At 43.1% G+C, this 11,072-nt stretch overlaps 1 protein-coding gene across 1 annotated transcript in view; it reads left to right on the top strand.

Annotated features, from left to right (window-relative positions):
* Window positions 1–5,858: 5,858 nt before the first annotated feature.
* The window catches only part of olfm2a (olfactomedin 2a), a 54,382-nt gene continuing 49,168 nt past the window's right edge, over window positions 5,859–11,072 (top strand). Inside the window, exon 1 of the mRNA XM_069674651.1 lies at window positions 5,859–6,279. Within this exon, the coding sequence (XP_069530752.1) occupies window positions 6,223–6,279 (57 nt within the window). The 5' untranslated portion in view covers window positions 5,859–6,222. The remainder of the gene's footprint in view (window positions 6,280–11,072) is intronic.

Below are 11,072 nucleotides of genomic sequence, written 5' to 3'. Positions count from 1 at the left end.
GAGGGCAGCGCTTGCACCGCTGCTTTGTTTTGATTCAGTGACATGAGCAGTCTGCCGTGCACTTCATCTCGATTATGATTGATGATGTTTGCTGAATTATGGCGAGGAGCAGACATGAAGCACGGCAGGGCCCCCTCGCACAAACCCTGGGTTGTCCTTGCCCTGGTTGCCTGTGTTACACGCAGGGTGTGAAAAGCCATCTTTAAATCCATCTTCAGGCAGCCATTGAGGATTTCACACCTTTCCATCCGGGCACTCGACCACTGAGCATTGCTATGGCAACTAAGCACTCTTACCCTTCTGACCCAGTGGCTGTGTGAGCTTCACCACAGCTAACTTACGCTGTATTTTTCCAGATGAATAAATGAAAACACATCAGGCTTTTCCTCCTGTGAATGAAAGGAGATTTTGTGGGCTTTCTTTGTCTGATCTGACGGCAGAAGCTTTTAAAAATGGACGTTTAATTGTAAGAATAAAAGCTTTGCCACGTCGACCACATTCTGCAAGCTTCTACCTGAAACCCAGGAATTCTCTAACGTCTAAATTGACAATGACTTTCTATTTGAGAAGGGGAAAGACAAACTCAGCAGGCGGGTGAGTGGGAGCTGCGGCAGTCCATTTGGCTTTACAAAGACATTGCACTTTTGGGACTGCTGAATGGGGTGTTACATGTTTACATGGGTGCAAGATGATTAGATTCATTAGCAGCATAAATGTGAGATTCATGCTGTTGTGATGTTTGCAACAAGCTCTCATGCTGGCAGAGATGTCTGTGTTATGTTTGCAGGAGTGTCCGGGTTAACACTTCTCCATCTGCGCGTTTATTGACATGTTGATGCTGCACTGAAGTGTGTTTGTATGTGATAGATTGCCACTCAGTGTTTAAACGAAGCCAGACTGAGACTGAGAGCTCCATCGTCTCGACATCATCCTGTTTGCCCGCTGAACTACCTCATCCAGATGCAGAACTGTGGATACTTTCAGGAAACATACGGTCTTTCAGTCCTATTGCATAATAACTCAGCGGCAGCAGCGGCAGCAGTAACATTATGAAGATCAATAAAAACCACAAGCTCAGTTATAGGACAAACTTCAAGGTTTGCAAGATGGATAGAGTGACTAACTTCATAAAATCCAATTAGACTGCCTGTGTACGTCTGCGTGATGATGGACAATCTACTCGCTCAATGGGACGATCCACATGTCTCATATTTGCTGTAACCATGATCCAAACACTGACGGCCTCTTTCCCCGGCTCATTCTCACACTGTGTGAATAAAGTCTTCTTGTTTTTGAATTATTTGAAGAGCATCACTTCCTGGAAATGTAAAATCTATATGATGATACAATGGAGGCTCAATAGGAATAATGCAATCATACTTTTTGACAAGCAGAGTGCCTTTATGCAACCGGAGAGAAAAACTCCCTCTCTAGCGCTCTCTCGTTTAAAAGACGTATAAAACTGGTTCAAAAGCAATTTGAAGACATTTATGTTTAGACCAGATTTCAGGAAATCTGCTTTTGTCACAAGATTCATGACACATACACACACTTATTAACAGCAATTTTTAAGTCACATAGCTCCTAAAATGATTGTATGACTAAGCAGTGCATCACAGCCACCAACGAAAAAATGTTTGCAGATATGGCTCATCACCATCGGCAACCAGGGTCTTTCCATCAGGTATTAATGAACGACGTCAGCATCCAGGGGTCGTTGTGCCTTCATGGTCAGAGCAGTACAGCGTAAAAAACCTGAGCATGAGCAGCCTTTTTGTTTCTTATTCTTTAGGGAATGTTTAACACTTCTTTACGATGTCTCTTAACGCCCTATCTTTGTTTTTTATATGAAAAATAAAATGCTTTGAAATTACATATTTGTGTAGATTGGATTTGACCCACCGCTAGAGAAAAGCCGCTACAATCGTCACTGCCGTCACCCTTACATAGCTAAAATAAACAACATTATAAAACAAATGTGTCTCTGACATGTTGATGTTTTCAACCAAATTTCAACATTGAAATCCGGATTGGTGCTCACAGGGGAGATGCTCATGGTTGTTAGATCTTCAGCCCCTTCAAATTAGCAGATATGTTGCATTGCCTCAAATATTTCAGCAACACGGTGAAACAAGAAAACTACAGCAGCCCAAAGCAGACATGCATCCATACACTGTATTTACTCGGTTTTCTGTGATAACGACTAATTTACGGTTGTTTTCATGAGACTGCGATATTTAGTCATTATTTCTGGATAACAAAGCAGGTTTTTTTGTGATAACGGGATGATTTTCCATTGATAGGCTGGTCACTGGGATATTACATGCCATGCTGCCATTGCCCACACTGATGAGGTAAGTTAAACCTATTTCTCTGTTTGTTTTGTGCTTTTACAACTCCGGGGATACGAGTCATGGCAGTGTTGTTATCTCGACATCTTGAGAGAACAATCGAAAGTTACTCGTTATCACGGGAAAACTGAGTAGAAGACACACAGAGAGAAATCCAAGATTAAAGGTATAATCTTGAAGTTCTCAATTTCGTTGTATTTGGAGGCACCTAATGTTACACCTAATTGCGGCCGCGTACGTCCCAGATAACCAGATGTCTAGGTTTGGCTCTCTTTGTCATGGTTGTAACTCGCTGACGGTCGCTTTCCTTTTTAGACTGTTTGCCTTCCTCTGAGCGTCCAATTTGTTTCTTTTTCTTTGGATTTTCACTTATTTTTGAAGTTGTATCTGCAGTCATCCATCTTTTCTTTGTTTGTTCAGCCCATAGACTGTATAAAAAGATGGACAACATGACAGCTCCCTAAGAGTGAAGCCAAAACATTTTGAGCGCCCCCTGCTGACTGGCTGCAGTATAGGTCATAAGCTCGCCTCCTCCATGTTAACAGATGGGACATGAGTCAAACTATAAAATCTAAATAGACGCCAAAAGATTTTTTCTCAAACATGGTTTCTGTCATTATAGCTAGTTATTATCATGCTGATTTACATCCAAGTGTTAATTTTAGTTTATTTTTAATTAGTTATTTGATGCTGTCAAAATGATGATTGACAGCTCTGTTGACAAATACGGCTCCAGCAGCCAATCAGTTCTGGATTAGCAGAGTAGAGGACGAACGGTGAGAGGAAACGTAACAAAAACAATCACTACAGTCATTGAAGTTTCCACACCTGTGAACTTTAACCTCAGACCAACACAGAGAAGCTGTTCTACTGTTAAATACACCTGTGAGCGAGATCCTTGCTGTTTTTACTATAAGTTAAGTGTGTGTTTTGGCTAGCAGAAGTGGCTACGGCGGCGGCACCCACCGATCTCTACTGCGTAGACTCTGGCTCCATATGACACCACTATTGAAAGATGGCAGCGCCTATCTCGGGGGCTATTTTGGCATCACTTTCGTACAATGAGAGCCGATGGAGACGCGTCGTCCATCTATATAAACAGTCATTGGTTCAGCCATAGTAGATTACTGTTTACTCGCAACACTTGCAGAGACTGGAAAAGCAGCCGCTTAGCTCCGCCTACCCTCTCTGGCAGACCAACCACCGCTGGGTGATGGAAACCGCGTCACTAACTGGGCGCCGAATTATACAATCAAACACTCTTGCATTGATAACTAAAAAAACACTGAGGGAAACTACAAGTAGACTTCAGAAAAAGGTCTAGACAGGAGAAAATGTAAAAACTGGTGATTTCCCTGCCACATCTGCCTCACACCGTGCAGTCACGTGTGAGGTGACAGGAAGAGAGATAATACTGGCCTGTGAGGAAACAAGGCAGCCCTGAGGCCCTATTTCCTCCTCTCTGTTGGCCTTCTTAGAATGACTCTGGGATAAAAAAAGAGAGAAAAAAAATCTGCATCTTTGACGAATAGGTTATGCTTTGTTTGCATTACCTCAGATACATTCCCCCAGCTCCCTCAGCACCCCAGGTCTCCAACTTGTGACAGGGGCCGGAGATGGAGGAGAGAGACTATGGAGAAGGGAGGAGTGTGTTAGTGCAGTGAATCTCCTCAGCATGACCATTAAACACACTGGCACTCTGACCCCATGAAATGACTCAACATCACTTTTACTCACCCTGGCAGCCCTGGGCTCCTCTGTTATTCTCAGCTCCCCGCTCTTACTGTATGTATCCGAGCAGAGGCACAATCCACGCTGATACAGTAAAATAAAAGAGCCGTGGTGAGGACTGATTCCTGCATTCTCTCTCTTCTTTCTTTTCAGTGTCATACGCGACCCCTCCTTCCCTCCCCCTCAGCAACTCATTTCACCTCCCTGTGTTTTTTCCTGCTGGGAAAATAGACGGGTGTGCACTGTGCCAGTGAGGGCAGCAGCAGGGGCGGAGAAAGTCAAACCTCGGCTGAACCGTACAAGGGCAGAGGCTGGAAAACACACGCCATCACACTGTCTGGACTGAAATGCTTTTAGAATCTGTTATGAACTCATCCCGCAGTTGTAGATGTTAAAAGCCTTGACAAATGGTATAGTTGACCTTTAAGAAAAATGGGAAGAAAACGATAAGAAAATTGTGCCTAGAACAGTAACAGACATAAATAAACAGATATTTTCTGGCTGTACAAGTCGTGATAAAGCTTGTGTAGAAGCAACAGGAGCCCTCGGTATGTTTTCTATCCAGCAGTTCTCATTACTTTTATAGTATACAACTTGAGAACATGATTTTATGCAGATTAATTTTTACAAATACAGTGTTTCCAAACTGTTCTTGTCTCTTTTGTTAAACACGACCATTATTCAGCTACTTTTAAGTAACCGTAGAAACAGTGCATTAACAGCCAGCTGTCATTTAACAGCACATTCTGTTGGCTTTGGCTTGTACACGGTGCTTAATCTCTTTGAATTTATTAAAAGTATAATTGAGTGGGAGGGCCAAACACACTCTTCCCAGCAACAGTGTTTTTTTGCATGATTTATATTTGTACTTTCAGCTCTTTTTTTTTTTGACACTGGTCAGTCATTGAAAGGCATGAACCACGCAGGACATGTAATTTTTTTTTTCAAAGCCAAGCTATTACTAAGCGCTGTGCACAGCAGAGTGGGCAGCAGAGGCGGTTTATTTTTCATATCAAATTGAGGACCATCTGAAAACCCTGCCTGTCATAAAAACAGATGCATCACACACCGACACGATCCAATCACTGCCTCACAGTTCACATGGACACACACATACAGATATTAGCATACAGATACTGTCTGCACACTCATTCACAATCACACCTGCTCTGGAAAACACTGATTAGGATGCCTCGCCATCATTTAATTATCTCTGTACGCTAACGACATTCATTATCCTCATTGTAAGCGAGGCAAGAACAATCTTTATCATTTCCCTAAACCCCAGAGAATCCCTCTGATTTGGCATCTTAATGGGACCTGCGTCAGCGCTGAATTGATGGTATCAATGTGGAGTTGACAGTCACTTCCTAAGGCTTAAACAATGCACACAGTTATTATTCACAGACATTATAAATGCTAAATGTCAGCTCTTTCTTGGGGTATCAGTCATTGTTGTGGAAACATCTGTCATTGTCTGCAAGCAGTGCTATCTATCTATCTATCTATCTATCTATCTTTTGTATCTTTTATTCACTGGAGCAAGAATATTGTCAGTGCAAGCAGGACTCTCTCTCTCTCTCTCTCTCTCTCTCTCTCTCTCTCTCTCTCTCTCTCTCTGTCTCTCTTTCCCTTTCTCACACACATACACACACACGCATGCACACGCACACACGGCCAAGCTTGGCTGCGTCAAAGAGTGGTACTTCTTTGACTGGGCTCCTTGCACACAGACGTGCTGCTCCTAGCGTCGGCACCTTGCAAGCACAGCAGTCACCTTCCAACCTCTGCGCCTCTCCTCCGCTCTCCTCGCCCAGTCGCAGTTATTTTGCAGGACGAAAGGGGGACTGTCCAGCTCGCCCGATCACAGCAATCTGAGGAGTTTCCCCCCACTGGGAGATCGGCGCTGGTCGCTTTCGCTACCCGCAGAAGAGTCTATGCTCCACAGAAAACCCGCGGCTGGTCGCTTTGCAGAGCCAGAGAGGGCTGCCGTGCGTCCCGGTGATGAGGTTGGTGGCGCACAGCCGACGAAGCGTTAAAGGAATCCCGCTGTATCTGAAGAAACCGCCCCAGTAAGGGACAGGAACGGGGGGAGAGCTGCGGGACTGGTGTCGGCTGGGACGCTACCATTTCAACTAGGATGCATCTCTTCAGTGCCATGTTCCTACTTGTGATGTTAGCTGTCGTGCCCAGTGAGGTAAGGAGTCCGGCGCCAACGCTTGCACGCAATGAATAAGCATTGTTTAAAAGTTCCTAAAGCAGAGCTGAAAGCCTGTTCTCAAAAAGGGATCATTTATTAAAGAACCAACGCCTTAATAAGGGCTGTTTCACAGTTAAAAGGGAGGCAAACTGACATGTTAAGCCAGCGAGAAGTCTGTTTGCATGTTGCATCATTAAATAGGAAAATTGCTATTGTGTATTGCAGGATATAACGTATCGTGCTGATGAGAAGGGAAGAAGAGGGGGGGGAAAGGGGGAAAGTTCTTGAGAGATATGACACAAAGGAGAGCTGTGTTAGACGGAAAATTCACCTGAACTCGGTTCATTTGCTGTTTTATTCCGGGAATTGAACTCCAACATGAATTACAATGAGTGAAATGAAAGCTGGTTACACAAACGCTTTCTTAAAGGTAAAGAAAGGGATATAAAGAAATGTTTTCCCCTCTAGATTTCTAAGGGTTGTGATATATTTGGTTCCTTGGAGGTCCACATCCCTGACAGAGAGGTCCAGGTGCTCCCCGAGAAACGGATCGCGCTGATTAAGCTGAAAGAACCGAGCAATGAATGAATGATACTGACAGTTTGTTTACAGCCGTTATGTGTGATTCGTGGCTGTGAATACAATCCATGCGTAATTTGAAGTGTTACCGGACCCGCGCCAACAAATGGTTGTAGATTCTGGAGATGTGTGACGTGTGTGTATGTGAGTGTGTGTGTGTGTGTGTGTGGTGCTGTAGTGCATCACACTCGAGGTAAGCCGTGTCCCTTTGGTGAAAATGACGAGCTGTGATGTGACAGTTGTAAATTGAAGCGAAGGACGGTAAATTATTTGACCCAGAAAAGCTTTCAGTCAAAGCAGGAGCATTTGAACTTGGAGGGGTTCAGCTGGTCAGTAGCATCCAGCGCTGAGCGTAAGCCACGACAGCTTGGGAAGTATCACAATTGCTGACAAAGATGATGCATTTCGTCTGTTATTTGTGATTGTATTGATGATCTGTATGTTGGACAGCGCCGTTTGGCACCTTTAGATGCACGCAGCAACAGATTCAGGACCACGGACAGAGCCGTGTCGCGCCTTTGGTTAAAAGCAGCAGTCTGAGTCAATTTAGCACCACAGACAGCGCCTGCTCGCTTGTTGAGTGTCACCGTTTGGCAAAGGCCACCAGACAGATCACAGGGCCACATAAAAACGGCAGTAAAAATAAAATCTGTGAGGATGCCAAACAAGTGAAACAACATGAACAACATATCCTATCTTAATCAAAATGACGGATTACAGTAATTTTGGACACACACAGACTCTGTTGCGGCGAGTGGTCTTGTGGGATGTTTCCTGTGGCTTCCTAAGGCCTATAAATAAAGCAGTTTACCACAGCTAATATCAGTTATTCCTTTAACTATACCATTTTTCTTTAACAGCCTATGATTACACCTGTCTACTAAATTGAATACGTTTAAAGATGTGCCAGACTCAGGACTAGCTTGTGTTGTGTTAACCGTATTGGCATATCTCGGCAATTCTATCCAGCATACATTAGTGTTTTCTGTTCTATTTTTACAGGGCAGGTGGACATTGCAGTTGACCTTTAACGGGAGAAGTACAATATGTTTTTATTCTACAGGGGAGACATTGATGATGAACAGGCGGTACTATACACCTGTGAGCCAGGGGTCAAAGTATAACATGTACAGCACAGATGGTGGAGGAGTTTATTTTCAGAGCTATGAAACAAGAAGCAGGGCTCTAATTTAGCTGTCACATTAAACACATCCCTACAACCAAATTAAATTTTTATTCAAATTAGTTTGTTGAGGCTTAATATTTAATTTGTATTCATCACAACTTTTAGGAATATGTTCTCATGCATTCTAACACTTCAATCGTGAATTACATAACGTGTCTGTCCTTTAAGGCTGAAGCAGAATCCTAATTTGTTTCAGTCTATGAAGAGAAATCGATGTCTGCGTTAAACACTTGCAAATGTGACACTGGAAATGTAGCTGATGATTTTATATCATATCTGCGCCTCATCTTCACAGGGTTCATGCTGTAATTGCCCTTGGGGGACAATTTGTTGTAAGTGTTTACATTAAATATTTAAAAGGCTGAAAGAAAATATGACGCCACCCGACTCTCTAAGACCGCACAGCAAACATAAAGAATTGATGACTTCTCGCACATCCGCTGCAATGAGAGTAACATTCCCTGTGAGCGTAGTTATGATATCACATATTTCAGTCACAGACTCGGCACAGGCCTGTGTGAAATATTTAGAGGGCTTTAATGAGACAGATGCACTTGTTCGTTCACTGCATGCGTTTGTTAAGTACCCATAAAGCCCGTGGGTCCCCAGTGTTAGGGATACAAATGGGCGCCTGCTTGACCTTGGCACAGATGTCTTGTGGTGTGCACACGAAGTCAAGCATGACAAGACACATGTGCGTGTGTGTGTGTGTGCGTGTGCGTGTGTTTATTGCAGCAGCAGAACATAGCTTGAGTTTGGCGTCCAGGCTCCAACCTCATCACTCCTCGCTGACTTATTCAACATGTAGAAATTTGAGGAGTGATGAGATAATATCTTAAACCCCCTTAGTCAGAGCCCGCAGGTGGATGCTGGGGTGGTGGTGAGGCTGAACCTCAGAGTGGTGTACTGGTGTAGGGCAGCGATAGCAATGACAGAGCAGAGGGAGAGACCGGAAATCTTGCAGCTTAAGTAGACCGCCAAATTGGGAGGAAGTTCTTTGTCAGGTGATTGTGGAAAATGACGCATGTCAAGCGTGAAAGCAGTGCTCGAATTGCCTGCCTGAACTAGCTCGCAGGCGTCGCTCCATTTATAGTACACAGTCTTCTACCCTCATCAAAAACTCAAACCAAAACTCATCAGTGTATCAACAATGTCTAAAATCCATCCATCCATCCATCCATCCATCCATCCATCCATCCATTATCTACAGGGCTTACCCTGTTCAGGGCCACAGGGGGGACTAGAGCCCAGCTGTCATTGGGCGAGAGGCGGGGTACACCCTGGACTGATCGCCAGACAATCACATAAACAACCTTTGACACTCACATTCACACCTAAGGGCAATTTAGTGTCTTTGGACTTACCCAGCGGGAACACACACATGCATGGGAACACATGCAAACTCCACACAGACAGGCCCGCTACGTCCGCACTGGAATTCGAAACCAGGAACCTTCTAGCTTTGTGGCCGCGGTGCTAACCACTGCACCACCGTGCAGCCCAGTGTCTAAAATATAATGATTAATTCTAAATGAACCTCTAAAAGTAGATGAAGCAGAATTAGTGATAACAGTTATTCGTAAAGTGAAAATCTTGTTTCATGTAGTTTCCAAATGTACAAAATATTCGGTGGAAAAACTGAAAGTTATAAAATATTAGAAATTATTTTTTGTTGGCAAAATGTGGATTTCTCTGAAACGCAGCATCTTTTTTATTAGTTTTATTAATTCAAAAGTTTAGTATCCATAATACAAAAACAACATAACATGCAAACACACAATGTCACATGTAAAATATGTGGAACACGTGTTGGCAGATGTTCAAAGTGTACAAAATAAATGGGAAACAGGGTTTTTCAACATTTTGAGGATGTTATGTCGGATGATCATGCTAATTTAAATGTTTCATATGTGCTCAAAAATTCGGAACATGTGATCACATTTATACAACATGTAAAAATCCATTGTTTTTTCTGTAAGGGATGTTAAGATGTAAATTCAGTGCAACAGCAGAAAGGCTTCTGTTTATCTAAAGAAGAAGCTCTCTGTACTGTAGTCTAGGACTCTAATGCTGCATATTTAACCTATGTGAGCTATGAGATGATCCAATATGTTGGTTTTAAGTAAGGACAGATAAAAACAACAAGACAATTAAGTGTTAGAGAAACTTCCCTTTTTATCACAAATGTCCCTTTTAATTAGGTTGGTGAAAGTTAACAGAAATAAAACGATGACTTTTGAATTCCAACCACATTCTTAAATAGAGCGACGCCTGCGAGCTAGTTCAGGCAGGCAACTTGAGCTGCACTGATTTCACATTTGACATTCTCAACAATCACCTGACAAACACTTCCTCCCTGTTTGGCAGTCTATTTAAGCTGCATAATTTCTGGTCTCTCCCTCTCCTCTGTCATTGCCACAGCTGCCCTGCACCAGTAGGCCTACTGCACTCACACTTTCAGCCCAACCACCACCCCGGCATCCGACTGCAGGCTCCAGCTAGGGGGCGTTTCAGATGTTATGTCATCACTCCTCAAATTTCTGCAAGATAAATCCGCGATTAGTGATGAGGTCAGAGCCTAGACACCAAACACAAGCTATGTTCTGCTGCTGCAATAAACATTTCAAACTATTACAAAGGTGAGATGTGAAATAGGGATGTATCTAAAAAAAAGATTGTAGATCACATCTGTGTTCTACTAGTCATTCTGTCCAAACATCAAACCGTTTTAAAGGTGATTATATATATGTATAGGTGATGTATATTTCCACATTAAAATGTTTAAAAATCTAGATTTAGATATATATAGATGTGTTACATTTTTGTAGAATTGTTAAAGGGGGGGTATTATGCTCATTTCAAGCTTCATATTTGACTCTGTGATACCTGTGGAGTAGCTTAGCATAATTTACAGTTAAAAAAAAACTTAGCATTTTTCTCACACTGGTGCTCTGTGCAGGCCCTCATACAACCTCTGCCTGACACGACTCAATCTGCTCTGTCCCTTTAAGAAACCCCGCCCCTA

The sequence above is a fragment of the Semicossyphus pulcher genome, unplaced genomic scaffold, assembly GCF_022749685.1.
Source record: "Semicossyphus pulcher isolate SPU_LCO1_2020_fin unplaced genomic scaffold, fSemPul1.0.p SCAF_23, whole genome shotgun sequence".
Taxonomy (NCBI): Eukaryota; Metazoa; Chordata; class Actinopteri; order Labriformes; family Labridae; genus Semicossyphus; species Semicossyphus pulcher.
Note: the sequence above shows the minus strand (reverse complement) of the source record. Positions and strands in the feature narration are given on the sequence as shown.